Source organism: Mirounga angustirostris, unplaced genomic scaffold, assembly GCF_029215605.1.
Source record: "Mirounga angustirostris isolate CCGP_5_RB_7025 unplaced genomic scaffold, mMirAng1.0.hap1 SCAF_6, whole genome shotgun sequence".
Lineage (NCBI taxonomy): Eukaryota > Metazoa > Chordata > Mammalia > Carnivora > Phocidae > Mirounga > Mirounga angustirostris.
In genome coordinates this window covers 99,777,970-99,795,535 of record NW_026991714.1, presented here as the reverse complement: position 1 = coordinate 99,795,535, position 17,566 = coordinate 99,777,970, and the positions used below count along the sequence as shown (strand labels likewise).

The following is a 17,566-nucleotide window of genomic DNA, read 5'->3' as shown; positions in this document are numbered from 1 at the left end:
TAGTTCTAATGGCTGTTGAACCTAACACATGTAAGCTTTTATGTTGAGAGTCCTGATTTCTTCTTAATGCCAGTCTTTTTTGTGGTAAAGTAGTAAGTGGGGTTCTGTTTTCCTAAACAGCCAACACTTTGAGGAGGGAGGATATCCGCATTGTTTACCAATTTATCCCCAGCACCATGCCAGTGTGTATAGTAGGTTCTTATTTAATATTTGAATGAAGAGTCACTAGAATCATGTCTATTATGAGTAAATGATGGATATTTAATTCCGGTTTAGCAGGCTAATGCCTGTGGTACCTAAGATTTTTACATGAAATATTCAATTTTACTTTTTTCCCTGTTGATAAATTGTTTGTTTCTATTAACCATTAAGTCTATTAAGTGGAATCTACTGTGAAACAATCTGTAAGTTACCAAAACATAGATCAAACTCCTCGAGCTTGTTAGGTAATCACAGAGTCGTTTGTCTGCCTTAATTATAGCACTTCACTTTGTACTTCAGTTGATTTAGTAGTTAGCTTCAAAATATTATCCCTTTGGGAAAACACTGCTGAAAGACTTATTCTTCTGGAGGTTGGATTTGGCTTTGTTGCATCCAGTCTTCCTTTATGCCCCTTCACTTTTATGTTTTTGCCTTTACTCTAGCTGAGTAGGCAAACAAATCTGGTAATTAAGTTCTAGACTGGGGGAGAACTAGAACCATAGCTACATTTTTAAACTTGCAGTCGAGCACAGGCCAGCTGTTCCTTTGTGAGATGCTTTACAAGGACTCAGGAAATAAAGCCAGCAATTGAAAGCTCCAGAAAATCCTGATTAAACTTTTCAGTCTTGGCTCCTGGGCAGTGATGACACTTTTGCCACCAGAACATTTCATTTCCATTTTAGTACTATTGTCTACCTACCTTTGTTTTGGAAATTCATTCTAAGGAAAATCTAGTTAGTAGGAGATAGTGAGCATGAAGAGTTCATCAAACGCACTTTACTTTTAATGTATTTTTTACGTAAATATTTGGTTTTGCATTTGTGTTTGCATGTTGTCTCAGCTATTAGGTGGTTGGTTTTTGTTTGTTTTGTACAAGATCGTTATTGGGAGTGTGGCTGGCTCAGTCAGTAGAGCATGCGACTCTTGATCTCAGGGTAGGGAGTTCGAGCCCCCCACATTGGGTGTAGAGATTACTAAAAATAAAATAAATAAATAAACTTTAAAAAAGAAAGAAGATCATTCTCTGTTTTAAAGCTTAAAGTTAGTTTAATATATGTAACATAGCATATTTAGCATAATAGAGCCCCAGCATTTAATGACAATTATTGTGTCTACTGAAGATTCTTAGATGTGAATAAAGAATTTCTTAAAGATGAGAAGAAAATAGCTGAAGATTCATATTTTTGCAGAAAGACTCATGGGATGTGACCTTTTAATGTCAAACACAATCCACGTTGTCAGTAGCATGTATAGGAGTGATATACTCTCAGCCTTATTATTGTTATTACTCTTTAGACTTGGGAAGACCCAGGACACAATGACAAACACACTGGCTGTTGTGGTGACAATGACCCCATTGATGTGTGTGAAATTGGAAGTAAGGTAATGGGCTCTGAAATATTTTTCTGTAGTGTCAAGATGATGGTCATGAGGTGTACAAAGTTCATCCTTTAAAAAATACTGTGAATAAAATATGAGTATTAGCAAAATAATGATTCTTTGATAAGTTAAAAGCTTCTAGTTCATCTAAGCATTTGTATAATTTGTGCATTGAAACCTAGTCTAGAAAAGTGTGTCTATCCGCATGTGTGACTGTACATACATGTGGGACTGTACATACATGTGGGAGACGTAGGTGTGTTCTGCATTGCTTCAGAATGCAGATGACGAGTCAGTAGGTGACAGTACCTGGAGGCAAATTTCATCTCAATGGAGGGCAAACCTTGCCTAATGATTGGGAGCCGTCAGTGAATTGGCCTATGCAAGATAACCTGATGAGCTGGAATTTCTTTATCATCGTCAGAATTTCTTTATCAAGTAGGGCTGCTCTAAGATTATGACTATAGTTATATTTCTTTATGATCTTTCTCAGGCTCAGGGAAATGTTAACTGAAAAGAAAAATGTCATGTTTTTAACTCATAGAGTTAAGTCATATTATATGATTTGCCTAATTCAGTCATTTCTACAAAGTAAAAAGCAAAGAGAGCACATTTATTTATTTATTTATTTATTTATTTCTTACTTAAATTCTAGTTAGTTAACATATAGTGCAGTATTGATTTCGGGAGTAGAATTCAGTGATTCATCACTTACATACAACACCCGGTGCTCATCATAACAAGTGCCCTCCTTAATACCCATCACCCATCTAACCCATCCTCCACCCACCTACTCCAGCAACCCTCAGTTTGTTCTCTGTCACTAAAAGTCTCTTATGGTTTGTTTCCCTCTCTCCTTTTTTTCTTTTACCCCTTCCCATATGTTCATCTGTTTTCTTTCTTGAATTCCACATAAGAGTGAGATCATATGGTATTTGTCTTTCTCTGACTGACTTATTTCAAGAAAACACATTTAAGTATGAGTTTGAAACATTATGGAGGATTTATTCTTTGGCACAATGAGTGACAGTTCAAAAAATATGAATTGTCCTGAACCATGCTACTGCTTTTCTTAGGGCCTATAAGTAATAAGGGTACCTATTTTCAATTTTGATGGGACTGACAGGGATTTGCTTGCTTAGCTTTTTTTAAAAATTGCTCAAAGGAACAATCTTAAGGTAAGTTTGCAGGAACTTGGCATTTTCTGTATTTCCTGTTATCTGCCAAGTAAAACTTTTCTTCCAAAGGTTCATTCTGTAGTATTGTCCTAACTGTGGTTATTGACTCTCAGGTATGTGCAAGAGGTGAAATAATTAGGGTGAAAGTTCTGGGCGTACTGGCTATGATCGATGAAGGGGAAACTGACTGGAAAGTCATTGCCATTAATGTGGATGATCCTGATGCAGCCAATTACAATGGTAAGGAAATCTGAAGATCTGATCTATATCTAAATCTTATGCACCACCAAACTTAACCTATAATGACAGAATTGCCTTCAGTAAGCAATAAGGAATAAGCCCATGCCCTCAAACTGTTCAAGAATGGAGAAGCAAAACATTGGACCAAAGCATTGTTACTTCACATAGTGAACTTCCTAGTAATTACCTAGTAATTAAACTTTCTCCTTCATTCCAGGAAAGAAAAAAACTGGTAGTTTGTGTTGACTGTTTTCTCTCTTTCTTCTATACATACTAGCATTCACTTGCTCTATTGATTTATTTAAAAATATTCTTTATTGAGATATGATCTGCATACCATAGAATTTGCTGTTTTAAAGTATACAATTCTATGATTTTTCATATATTCACTCAGTTGTGCAACTATCACCACTATCTCATTCCAGAACATGTTCTCCACCCTAAGAGGAAGCCCCATAGCCATTAGCAGTCACTGCCTGTTCCCACTTCCCGCTGTCCCTGGCAACCATGAATCTATTGTGTGTCTTTATGGACTTGCCTGTTCTGAACATTTTGCACAAGTAGGATCCTATGATAATGTGTCTGTCTGGCTTCTTTCATGTAGCATCATGTTTTCAAGGCTTATTTACATCATAACACGTATCAGGACTTCATTCCCCACCTCCACTTAACACAAAATTCACTGTTTTAACAATTTTAAAGTGTACAGTTTGGTGGCATTTAATACGTTCACAAGGTTGTGTGACCATCACCACTGTCTAGTTTCAGGACATTTCATCACTCCAAAGGAAAACACTACCTCTAAGTGGTCACTCCCTAGTCCCTGCTCTTCCCAGGCCCTGGCAACCACTAATCTGCTGTCTGTCTCCATGGATTTCCCTATCCTGGATATTTCATATACGTGGAATTTCATGTACATGGGGCTTTTTGTGTCTGGTTTCTTTTACTTAGCATAATGCCTAGGTGCATCCATGTTATAGCACGTATCAGCAGTCCTTCCTTTTTATGGCTGAATTCTATCCATTGCATGGATCTATGCCACATTTTGTTTATCCATTCATCTGTTGATAGACATTTGGGTTGTTTTTGGCTGTTAGGAATAATGCTGCTGCTATGAACATTCCTGAACAAGTTTATGTGGACATATGCTTTTAATCCTCTCGGATACAGATACCTAAGAGTGGAGCTGCTGAGTCATATGGGGACTCATGTTTAGCTTTTTCTGGAATGGCCAAACTCTTCCAAAGCAGCTGCACCATTTTACAGTCCTGCCACTGGCCATCAGTGTTCCGATTTCTCTACTTCCTTGCCCACTTGTTACCTTTTTTTAAATTATTATTATTATAGCCATTGTAGTGGTATGTTTTATTGTTGGGTTTAAGAGTTCTTTATGTATTCTGGATACTAGATCAAGATACATGATTTACCTGTATTTTCTTCCATTTTGTAGATTGTCCTTTAATTTTCTTAATGAAAGCACTCAAGTTTTCCATTTTTGTGTAGTCTAATTTATCAATTTTTTTTCTGTTTCTTCTACTTTTGGTGTCCTATCTAAGAAACCATTACCTCTAGTCCAAAGGTCACAAAGGTTTACACTTAACGTTTCTTTCTAAGAGTTTTATAAATTTAGCTCTCACATTTAGGTCCTTGATCTGTTTTATGTTAATTTTTGTATATGGTATAAAATGGGAGGTCAGCATCATTCTTTTGGATATGGACATCTACTTGTCCCAGCACCATTTGTTGAAAAGACTATTCTTTTCCCCCATTGAATTGTGTTGGCATTATTATTAAGAATCAGTTGGCCATAAATGATGGGTTAGTGCTATAATTTGATTGTCTGAGTCCTTTTTGAAAAAGAAATGTTTATACCTTGTAACTCTGTCTTGTTATCATGACTATTTTTATATTAATCATGACTCTAGTTAATGATCGAATCCATTTTAGTTATTGAATTGGTCTTCTTTTGCCTGTCTGAAACAGGTCTCACTGGACTAAAATCAAGGTGTCAGCAGGATTGTGTTCTTTCTGGAGGCTCTAAGGAGAAATATTTTTCCTTGCATTTTCTAGCTTCTAAAGGCTGCCCACATTCCTTGATTCATGTCCCCACTTAAAAGCCAGCAATTCCAAGGCAAGTCTTTATCACGTCTTCTTCCCTGACTCTTCTGCCTTCCTCTTCCACATAAAGACCTTGAAGATTAAACCCAGCCAGATAACCCAGGATTATCTCCCAGTTTCAAGATCAGCTGATTAGTAACCTTAATTCCATCTGCAACCTTCATTCCCTCTTCCCATGTAACATGACATACTCACAGATTCTGGGCATTAGGATGTGGACAGTCCTCTGCTCACCGCGAATGGTGACACTGTAATGGTGGATATATGATACTATGCACTTTTCAAAAACCTATAGAATTTTATAGTAGCGGAATAAAGCCACACCCCTTCCAAGTTGTCTTCCTCCTAATCCCTGGAAACTCTGAATAGGTTACTTTACATGGCAGATGGACTTTCAGATGTGATTAAGGTTAGGTCCTTGAGATGGAGTGAGTATCCTGGATTATCCAGATGGACCCCATTTAATCCCATGAGTCCTTGAAAGCAGAGAACCTTTCTCAGCTGTAGCCAGAAGGAGATGTGATAGCAGAAGAAGAGTCAGAGAGAGAAAGAGAGAAGGATAAAGAGAGACTGACTTTTTGTTTCAGATAGTTCCGTATCGTTAAAATATTGTACAGTGAGAATGCATTCATTCCATTTGTTTATACCCCTTGACAATGATTCTCGTGATCGCTGTGTCCATTTTCACGTGTGCTGCTTACATAAGAGCACAGGCACTAAGTGGCATGCTCTGGCCACACTTAGGGAAGCCACACCTGTCAGTACGTCAGCGGCATTTTGCTAGGGTGTCATTTCCCTGCAGTAGAGGCTATTCGAAGCCTGAAAACTTTCTCTGGGTGGCTGGCCCCATGGTGCAAGTAGTGTGCAGCTTTCCCGCAGTGTCACCCCAAGACGGTGTCTGTCTGCCATCCATCACTGGAGTTCCTAGATGGAGAGAGCTCTCGACTGGCCACAACTTTGGGAGAGATACACACAGAGCCCTGGAAGAGGACTGCAGCAACCGGGTTGGGCACATTGATCCTCTTTGTCATTGTGGGGCCCACGATAGCCAGATCGCCTTGTTGCTTTATGGGAACCGGTGAACGTGAGCCTGGGGTTCATGTATGCTGCACCACCACTGCTGCCTGGCTGAGTAGGAAAGCCAAACCCAGGAGGGAACGGCACAGAACTGGTGCTCTTTGGTAGGATCTTGATGTGGCATTAGGAGGCAGACCGCTCTGTAGCTCTGCAGACCACTGGCTTTGTCTTTGTGTACATGGCATGCAAGATGAGGAACAAAAGTTGACTGGGTTCTTTTTTTCCTACCTTTTCTTTTCTGGGTCTGGTGTTCAGGGTTCCCCAGTCTAGATCCAGCATACCTTTCAAGTGCCTGTTCACAATTACAGAGTTGATCAGCTCCTGTAGTTTTCCAGGCTGTGGTATAATACAAAAATACATTTGGTCTTTGTCTCTAGTTCCTGGTAAAGAACTTCCTGGAATTTCCTGACTTCCTGAGTGTTTCTGAGTGTATTTTGTTATTCATAATGAGCCTTTCTCGTCAAACCTGAGTTTATGCTAATGAGGTGACTTAGGTGGGGCTCCTAGCTAGCCTCAGATTGGGGCTGGTCATCAAAGACCAAGTGATTAGAGGATAGGAATTTTCAGGCCCACCCACTGGCCTCTGGGACTGGGAGGGGAGACTGGAGATTGAGCTCTCCAAGCCTCTGGAATGATGACATTTGGAGCACTTAGGAGTTGGTGAACACGTGGGAGGTGCCGAGAGAATGGCACACCCACCCTGAGCGCGCCTGGAAGCTCTGCACGCCCCCCCCCACCGCCCCCAACACCTGCCCTGTGCATGTCTTCCATTTGGCTGTTCCTGAGTTGTATACTTTATAATAAACCAGTAAACAGAAGGAAAGGGTTTTCCTGAGTTCTGGGAGTCATTCTAGCAAATAAACCTGAGGAGGGAGTCCTGGGAGCCCTCGAGGCCACTGGTGTCTGAAGTGGGGTCAGTCTTGTGGGACTGAGAGCCCTTTCACTTGTGGGAACTGAACGCTGGCCCCAGGTACAGGTCGTCAGTTGGACTGAATTGGACACCCAGTTGCTGTTGGTACCTGGAGAACTAGAGAGTTGGTTGTTGGTGTTGGAAAATGCCCACACTTGCATTTCAGATTTCTGGATTTTCAAATTTTGGCATCAGGTGACACGTTCTGTGTTAATTATAAGTTCCTTGAAATTTGTCAGTGTTTAAACATTTCCCAGTTCACTTCGTAAACTTTCAATACTTTTGGTGGTACTATGATAACAGAATGCATGATATTCTTTAACTGCACAGATTATAAATTAGACTTAAGCAAACTTATTTTATAAAATTTAAATGCGCTTCTGTTGTTGAATGTACTCCTCCTTCCAATAATACTTTTCTTGGTTGGTTTTTTAACCCTTGTTTCTTCTGTTTGCTTGCATCGAACAGCAGCTTGGTCATTTAAAGTTTAGCTTGAGGACTTTGAGGCTAGGCATTGTTGATGGCTATACAGAAACCTTGAAAAGTTTTAAACATTTTTTAAATTTTAAAATTTTAATTTTTTAAACAAATTTTTAAAAAGATTTTATATATTTATTTTGAGAGAGCGCACGTGACAGCCAGCGTGAGTTGGGGGAGGGGCAGGGGAGAGAGAGAATCTCAAGCAGATTCCCTTGCTGAGCGCAGAGCCCTACGAGGGGCTGAATCCCACGACCCTGAGACCATGACCTGAGCCGAAATCAAGAGTCAGACGCTTAAAAAAAAAAAGAGAGAGTCAGACACTTGAGGCGCCTGAGTAGCTCAGTCGGTTGGGTGTCTGTCTTTGGCACAGGTCGTGATCCCGGGGTCCTGGGATCGAGCCCCATGTTGGGCTCCCTGCTCAGTGGGGGAGACTGCTTCTCCCTCTGCCTGCTGCTCTGCCTACTTGTGCGCTCACTCTCTGTCAAATAAATAAATAAAATCTTAAAAAAAAAAAAGTCAGACACTTAACTGACTGAGCCACCGAGATGCCCTGAAATGTTTTTTTAAACAGGACACTTTTCTGTTGGCCAGAACTAGAACATTGTAATATAGAATGCCTATCCTATAGAGCGAGAAGTCTAGTCTCATTTCATATATCACACCCATCAATGGATTTCAGTGTAATCCATTTTTCTTGTCTCTAGTAATTGGGGTGTGTACCTCTGAATATAGCCTCAGGCTGTCTTTTTTAGTATCTCCTGCCCTTCTCATAGACGTTACCCAACCTTGCCAAACTAGTTCTTTCATTATGTAGCCCCCAGTCATTTCTCCCTCCTCTCCTCCAATAGAAATTATTGTATTAATTGTTCCCTTAATAAAGTCATGGATGATTTCCTTTTCATGTGTATGTGCTCTCTTTTCAACAAGGTGGTTAGCTCTGTTATCTTTTACTTTTTTGATAATCCATTCCATAGCTCTCTCAAGGTATGTACTTGAGATTTTTATTGCATGAATAATTACATATGCATCTTACAATCTGCTTATTCTCTTCTTAGATATTAATGATGTCAAGCGGCTGAAACCTGGCTACCTGGAAGCTACTGTGGACTGGTTTAGAAGGTACAAGGTTCCTGAAGGAAAACCGGAAAACCAGTTTGCTTTCAATGCAGAATTTAAAGATAAGGTAATGCGTCATTTAGAAGTGTAGCTTTAATGGGGCGCCTGGGTGGCTCAGTCGTTGAGCATCTCTGCCTTCGGCTCAGGTCATGATCCCAGGGTCCTGGGATTGAGCCCCGCATCGGGCTCCCTGCTCCGCGGGAAGCCTGCTTCTCTCTCTCCCACTCCCCCTGCTTGTGTTCCCTGTCTCGCTGTGTCTCTCTCTGTCAAATAAATAAATAAATAAATCTTTAAAAAAAAAAAAAAAAGAGAAGTGTAGCTTTAAGCCTGTTTGTATTGAAACTAATTTAACTAGATTGGGTTTTTTTGTTGTTGTTGTTTTTTTTTAACTATATTGTTACCATTTAAAGACTATACAATCATAAAACAAATGTTTAAAGACATAAGTAAGACAGCCTTGATACTGATTTAGTCATTTAAATTTTCTCTTCCATTTTTGACACAAGGAAGTGAATTCAGAAAAGACAAAGTTATCAGTCTTTGGGAAAATGTTGATAATAAGGAAAGAACACTTACCTGTCATTGTAATGCATATCTCTTCCAATTACAGGATTTTGCAATTGATATTATTAAAAGCACTCATGACCATTGGAGAGCATTAGTGACAAAGAAAACCGATGGAAAGGGAATCAGTTGGTAAGCAGTAACTCTTCTCTGCATGTTTAACACAAAAAGCAGACCAGTTTGCTCCAAAGGTTTTAATGACATAAGCACACATTCCCTTAGAAAAGAGAGAACTGGTTTTGTCAGTCAGTGCTAAAGGGAGTGGGAAGGTAGATAGGTAAGCAACTGAGAAGTACTCATAAGATACTCTCTGAACAAGTACAAACTAAAAGTATAAAGGGGGCACTGAGATCAGAGCTTTGTGAGGGTAACTGGAAAGGCTTCCTAACATCGGGGTGCTCAGAATGTAGTGAGTAAAATAATTTTGAGTGCAAGAGTTTTTCTCTGATATAAATATAGAAGATGCATTGCAGCTTAACCAGTATCTACCGTGCACACAAAATTTATTACTGCTAATAATTATAGCTTATATTTATCAAGCAGTTAAATATCTGCCAAGCATGTAACAGATGTAGGGGGGTTGCCTGGGTGGCTCAGTCGTTTAAACGGCCAACTCTGGATTTCTGCTCAGGTCATGATCTTGGGGTGGTGAGATCGAGCCCTGCATCAGGCTCTGCACTCAGCAGGGAAACAGAAGAAAAAGTGAGCAGTTAGACATTTGTGTGAAAATGTACAATACTGTTTTCCTGAAAGTTTGATATTGAAGAAGAAAGTCAAATCACTCAGTCCTTTAGAGTTTGGTAGACCCAAACATGTATTAGTTTATAACAAAGTATTACGGATGAATGGTTTTGGACCCACTGGCTGTTTAGGAAGAAAACAGGCTAGATCCCTATCTGGCTCCATATACTCCTTGCCAGAGATGCACCCTGGCAACCACCATCACCATGTTCTGGCTGTTCTGTTTTGTTTTTAAGAGGTGCTGTGACCAGGCAGGTGCTCTAGGAGCACCCCTCAGAAGCAGCTCAGCACATTTTCTTACAGTTAGCTTCTCTACACCCTTATGTTAATTGGGTGCAGTCTGTTGGTGTTTGAGTTTACAGCCTTTGTCTTACATCAGTATTTAATGCCAGACACATAAATTTTGATGTGGAAAATTCTAGAAAAAGTAGAAGTGAATTTCTTTTTCTTTTTTTAAAGATTTTATTTATTTGAGAAAGAGCATGAGCAGAGGGAGAAGAAGGCTCCCCCCTGAGCAGGGAAGCCTGACAAGGGGCTCCATCCCAGGACCCTGAGATCCATCTCCTGAGCCAAAAGTGGCCCGCTTAACTGACTGAGCCACAGGCGCCCCTAAGTGAATTTCTTTATTAGCAGGAAAGGCCTTTCCAAACAGAGCACAAACTCAAAATCCATACAAGAAAGGTTTACTTGTGATATTTTTATGTGTCAGGAGACAATTTTTCCCCGTTCTTTTTTTTTTTTTTTTAAACAAAATACAATGAAGGGCTAAATTCTTTAATATATAAATAGCTTGTTCAAGTTGGTAAGATAAAGATTAAAGGTAGGAGAAGGAAATTTACATAAAAGAAGCTGCATAGTCTCACTCATAATTTAAAATGCAATTCAGCAAGATAATGATATGACCCATTACATTTGCAAACGTTAAAAAAAAAATCAGATGATAGCGAGGGATACCAAGAACACACATATGTAGCTGTTGAGCGTATAAATGGGTATACCTTTGTGAAGGGCAATTTGACAGGATCCAGTAGAAAAATTAAAATTGCATGTATTTCTTCACACCACCACTGCTAGGAATATATCCACAGTTCACCAAGATCCATGTATAAGGATGTTCATTATGTCATTTATAATAGCAAAATGTTAGGAAAAAAATGTAATGGTTAAGTACATCTATATACTAGAACATTTACCAGTGTATGTATAGGACATTACAAGATTATCTATATATATTGATATGGAAGGATACCCAAAATAAAGGGAGAAAAGCAAAGTTCCAAGTAGTATATTTAATATGATCCTATTTATGCAAGATAAACACCCCCCCACACATAATACCAGCATCTATGTATTTATATCTAAATTTTTTTGGGGGTGGGGGAAGAACTATAAATTATAATTGCCTTTGAAGACAACCATCTGGAGAGGAGAGGAAGGCTTTCATTTTATGACTTTCTGAATTTTCTAACTATATATATGTGTGTGTGTGTGTGTATTATATTCATTTTTTTAAATGTCAAAAGTTATCTGGGCAGTAAGATTTTTTTCTGAGTATGGGAAAACCCTAATGTATAAAAATAATTCTCAGGCATCTTCTGTTCTGTGAGTCAGGATAATGTCCTATAAAGTGAAAACACTGTCTTTCCAGAAACAGAAGAAAAAGTGAGCAGTTATACATTTGTGTGAAAATGCACAATCGTAAGACATTGCTTTTAAGTTCTCAATTTTTGTGGTGTCTTATTTCTATAGAAATGACCTTAATGCATGTTAAGTAACAGATAACTGCAGATATTTCCTTTTTCATTTTAGTAGACTATCTCTTATCATACCCATGTTATACTAGTACTATAATAATTTATATATAGGAAATTTTGAACTATGGATAAACAAAAACAAAGCCTATATTTTTAAAAAGTCCTCCTTATCAGTTTTTCCATAGATATTCCTATTAACATTTAGAGTTTTTTTTTTTTTTTTTACAGTCCTCGTGTGTATGTGTAATACTTTAAAAAATAATTAGGATTATATTGCATGTATAATTTGTTTTATGATTTTTAAGTTTTTAATTTATTTTTTAAAAAGATTTTTATTTATTTATTTGACAGAGAGAGAGAGAGCACAAGCAGGGGGAACGGCAGGCAGAGGGAGGGGGAGAAGCAGGCTCCCCACTGAGCAGAGAGCCCGACTCAGGGCTTGATCCCAGGACGCTGGGATCATGACCTGAGCCAAAGGCAGATGCTTAACCTACTGAGCCACCAGGTGCCCCATGTTTTATGATTTTTTAAACATTTAACACTCTAAGTATTTCCTCATATCATTAAAAATATTTTTATAATATTATGTAACATTCCATCTCTGTATAATATCCCACCTCCTAGATACACCATTTTTAATCATCCCCATTGCTGGACATTTTGGTTACTTTCAGCTTTTCATTCTTATCAATGGTGAGATGGCATATATTGAACATTTATAGATCATTGTTTAAATCTGTTTGAATTCTGAGAGGTAGAACTTCTCTATCAAAGCACATGGACTTTTTAGAAGGTTTGGACATAGTTTATCAGCGTATTTTCCAGAAATGTTTCTCCAAGAACCAAGTGTTGCTCCCACTAGGACAGTTTATCTCAGATGCTTCACCAGCACTGACAGGAACTGATAGGATTTTTTGCTTTTGTCTAATTTGGAAAGATAGGTTTCTCATCTTAATTTGCATTTCTTAGTTATTTCAGTGAGAATTACAGGGCATTCAGTCTTAGATTTCTAAATTTGAACTTGCTTAGGTACTTGAATAAAATTGGCAACAAGAATAACTATACCTTGGCAAAATAAAGAGAATATTTACTATAGGTGAGAAAGCTTTCCACTGAATCAAACTTGAATTTCATCTGATTTACCATCTTCAACTTTCAAAAAATTATTTTTCATTGGGGTATAATTGACATAATATTATGTTAGTTTCAGGTATATAGTGTAATGATTCGATATTTGTATTTATTGCAAAATGATCACCATAAGTCCAATTAACATCCATCATCACACAGTTACAACATTTTTTTTCTTGATATGAGAACTTTCAAGATCCACTTTCCTAGCTACTTTCAAATATGCAATATGGTATTATTAACTATAGTTACCGTGCTTGTACATTACATACACGACTTAGTTGTAACTGAAAATTGGCACCTTTGACCGCCTTCACCATCCATCCTTCACCTCACCTCAGGTAACCACCAATATGTTCTCTATATCCATGAACTTGGTTTTGTTTTGTTTTGTTTTGTTTTAGATTCCATATATAAGTGAGATCATATGATACTTCTCTTTTTCTGTGTGACTTACTTCATTTAGCATAATGCCCTCAAGTTCCAGCTATGTTGTCACAAATGGCAAGATTTCATTCTCTTTTATGGCTAATATTCCATTGTGTATATATACTACATTAACTACATTTCTTTATCCATTCATTCATTGGTGAATCACAAACCTTTAGGTTGTGTCCATGTCTTGTTGTAAATCAGGCTGCAGTGAACATGAGGGTGCATATATGTTTTCTATTTCATGTTTTTGCTTTCTTCAGGTAAATACTTGAAGTGGAATTGCTGGATCATAGGGTAGTTCTTTTTTTAATTTTTTGAGGACCCTTCCTACTGTTTTCTGTAGTGGCTGCTCCAATTTGCATTTCCACCAACAGTGCACAAGGGCTTCATTGTTTTCTACATCCTACTGACATTTGTTATTTCTTACCTTGTTGATAATAGCCATTCTAACAGGTGTGAGGTGACATCTCACTGTGGTTTTGATTTGCATTTCCCTGATGATGAGTGATGTTGATCACCTTTTCATGTACCTGTTGGTCATCTGTAGGTCTTCTTTGGAAAATTTCCTATCCAATCCTCTTACCCATTTTTTAATCAGATTGTTTGTTTGCTATTGTTGTATGAGTTCTTTATATATTTTAGATCTTAACCCCTTATCAGATATATGCTTTGCAGATATTTTCTCCCATTTAGTAGGTTGCCTTTTCATTTTGTTGATGATTCCCTTTGCTGTGCAGAAGCTTTTTAGTTTGATATGGTCCCACTTGTTTATTTTTGCTTTTGCCTTTGCCTTTTGGATAAATCCAAAAATTTATCCCCAAGACTGATGTCAAGGAGCTTACTGCCTATGTTTTCTTCTAGAAGTTTTATGGTTTCAGGTCTTATATTCAAGTCTCACCTATTTTGATTTAATATTTGTGTATGATGTAAGATAGTGGTCCAGTTTCATTCTTTTGCGTTTGGCTGTCCAGTTTTTCCAACACCGTTTATTGAAGAGACTGTCCTTTTCTCATTGTATATTCTTGGCTTCTTTATCGTAAATTAATTGACCTTATATGAATGGGTTTTATTTCTGGGCTCTCTGTCCTGTTCCTTTGATCTGTGTATCTGTTTTTATGCCAATACCATACTGTTCTGATTACTGTGGCGTGAAATCAGAAAGTATGAGGCCTCCAGCTTTGCTTTTATTTCTCAAAATTGTTTTGGCTATTCAGGGTCTTTTGTGGCTTCACACAAATTTTAGGTTTGTCCTGTTTCTGTGAAAAAATGCCACTGAATTTTGATAGGGATTGCGTTGAATCTGTGGATTGCTTTGGGTAGTATGAATATTTTGACCATATTAATTCTTCCAGTCCATGACCGTGGACTATCTTTCCATTTATTTGTGTCTTCCTCAATCTCTTTTTATTAGTTTTCAGTGTATACATCTTTCCCACCCAAATTGGGGTGCCTGGCTGGCTGGCTCAGAGCATGCGGCTCTTCATCTCGGGGTCGTGAATTTGAGCCCCACGTTGGACATGGAAATTACTTTAAAAAAAAATTTATTCCTAGGTATTTTCTTTTTGATGTAACTGTAAATGTTATTGTTTTCTTTAGTTTTTCTTTCTGATAGTTTATTATTAGTGTATGGAAAATACAACAGATTTTTGTATATATTGATTTTGTATCCTACAACTTGAGATTCAAGTAAACCAAACTTGAATCCCATCTGGCCTACCATCTCTATCTGTTGCTTTTTAACTATGAAGAGACAAGTTTTGTTACTGTGACTCATGACTACTTTTGTTTTATTTAATAGCATGAATACTACAGTGTCTGAGAGCCCCTTCAAGTGTGATCCCGATGCTGCCAAAGCTATTGTGGATGCTGTACGTAAAAGTTTTCCTTGAAAAAGAACATACTTGGTGGCTAAAAAAAAATGATGCCAATGGGGAGGGAAAGTACTTCTTTCAACAAATATTGGAGTTCCCCTATGCATGTTATTGTGTGAAGTCTTGAAATTACAAACCATGAACACACACAAGTGGACATTTGACTGAAGGGAGAAGCTGAGAAGGGGCCTAGTCAACTCTAAATGGGAAAATAGTACAATTGTAACTATCAAAATGATTCCAGAAGGTAGCGACTAATCCAAATCCCGTGTGCCTATCATAAGCCCTTCTTCCAAAAGAATTAATGGGAACTTACTTGACTTGGTTATAGCAAGGACTAAGAAAGTGGTCAGGTTTCAGGCACCATGCAGGAGTGGTTCATAACCCCTAGAAAAGACTTTCTTGTGAGGTAGTAAACTATTCATGAAAGAAATAATTTTGCCTTTGTATTATTTTTATTTGATTTGGGTTAACCAAAAGACTGAAATAGATAATCTTAAATTATTCTCATTTACTATATTAAATAAGGAAAAGAAAATGAAGTCTGACTTTTTATTGCCTTGTAAGTGTGGTGTAGTCCAAGGAAAAAGAATAATTTAACAATGAAGCCAGTACATTTAGATTTATCTTTATATATGAATCCTGACAAAGTTGAGGTGAATAAGAAAAGTTGGAAGGGAAAAACCACTGGTTAACAATCATAACTTTTCAATGAGAACACTCTGCCTACTTTTTATGTATATGTGTGTATATATATAAATTCATTATATATGCATCAATCAGTTATTTCAAACAACATTTCTTTTTATTTATCCTCCTGTGTGCAGTCAAAAGCTAAGGGCCTGAATTTGTTTTTTGGCAGTAGAGTGAACCTTGCCTTGTTCCTATATATTATAAATTATTTTTAGAACCTAAAAATTGGGGAAGTTACCATCTGTTCATATTCTTTTAAGATTTTTGTGTTGGTATACTTTTTTAGATTATTTTTTTTTCTGGAATTAGACTAATACATTTTAATATTTTATTTTAGTTACCACCACCATGCGAATCTGCCTGCACAGTACCAACAGATGGTAAGATCTATATTCTAGTAAAATTACACTAAACATTGTGTGTACGTGTGGGAAAATTATAGCTGTATCTACAGATTTATCTTACACACCACATCCACAGAGAAAGAGAAGGAAGGGAAGAAGAAACATTTTTAGAGTTCCATAATGTCTGTGGGAAGAAGGATGGCTGTTAACGCCACCCTTCACGCCAACCCCCATCACAGCAGTTTCCAAACCATGACCCGCTCTTCTCCTCTGGGTTCCGGGTAGATGCCTCATGGATGGTGGAGCAGGTGGAGCTCTGGATCCCCCCTCTGGCCACCAGCTGCTTCACCCAGAAAACAGCTTTCTCCCCCTTTACATTTAGAATTCTCTGTAAGGTTCTTCTGGTGAGAATCACATGTTTATTGATTAGTATGAAGAGTGAGAAAGCCCAGAAGAAAACACTGTGATAAATTACCTGTTTTTGCTGTAGTGAAACTTCAGGTGTAAGTTTGTTTTAAGGTAATCTATGGTAGGATACATTAAAGCAAGTATGGTATTCTTTGTTATATTTTGGGTGTATCTTGATTCTTTTTTTATTATTTTTAATTTTGATTCTTAATAAGAGATTCTAATTTGGTTTTCTTTTCTCTGAATGCAGTGGATAAGTGGTTCCATCACCAGAAAAACTAATGAATATTCTGTGGAATACAAGCTGATGTTGCTGCATCTTATTCATCTGGAGTATTAGATGCAAAAGTAGTAGCTTTTCAAAGCTTTAAATTCATAGAACTAATCTAACTAAAGCAAATTCTGCTGCGACCAGTATATCCAGAATGTTCTGCATCTAAAAGCATTTTTCATATCTCAACTAAGATAACTGTTAGTACATGTTTCAATATCAAAGCAGTTGTTGTAATTTGGAAATCATTTGTGAATAAATGTGCAAGACGAATGCATGTTGGATGTATATGTTTACCATGTGTTAGAAAATAAAATTATTTTGCTGAAACTTCATTTATAATATTTTTACTTTACTCTGAAGCCTGACGTTACCAAGTGGGCATGGGTGCTGTTTGGTGTTTGTTTTCTATCAATGATCTTATAATTCAATTTCATAATTATTAGACTAAAACTGACTTTATTTTTAGGAACCCGAGAATGAAATCCCTTATGTTTAAAGTAGTCTTGATGCTATATTCTTACTAATTCCTAGCTCATGCTCTCTCTCGTTCTCTCTCTAATAAGTAAAATCTTTAAAAAAAATTTTATTTATTTGAGAGAGCAAGAGAGTACAAGTGGGGCGGAGGGGCAGAGGGAGAGGGAGATGCAGACT

The 17,566-nt window shown here is 37.6% G+C and overlaps 1 protein-coding gene across 1 annotated transcript in view; it reads left to right on the top strand.

Annotated features, from left to right (window-relative positions):
• PPA1 (inorganic pyrophosphatase 1) overlaps positions 1–17,247 on the top strand; it is a 34,954-nt gene extending 17,707 nt beyond the window's left edge. Inside the window, exons 5-11 of the mRNA XM_045877991.3 lie at positions 1,498–1,584; positions 2,873–2,999; positions 8,640–8,767; positions 9,311–9,396; positions 15,124–15,193; positions 16,227–16,269; positions 16,892–17,247. Coding sequence (XP_045733947.1) covers positions 1,498–1,584; positions 2,873–2,999; positions 8,640–8,767; positions 9,311–9,396; positions 15,124–15,193; positions 16,227–16,269; positions 16,892–16,923 — 573 coding nt within the window. The 3' untranslated portion in view covers positions 16,924–17,247. The remainder of the gene's footprint in view (positions 1–1,497; positions 1,585–2,872; positions 3,000–8,639; positions 8,768–9,310; positions 9,397–15,123; positions 15,194–16,226; positions 16,270–16,891) is intronic.
• The last annotated feature ends 319 nt before the right edge of the window (positions 17,248–17,566 follow it).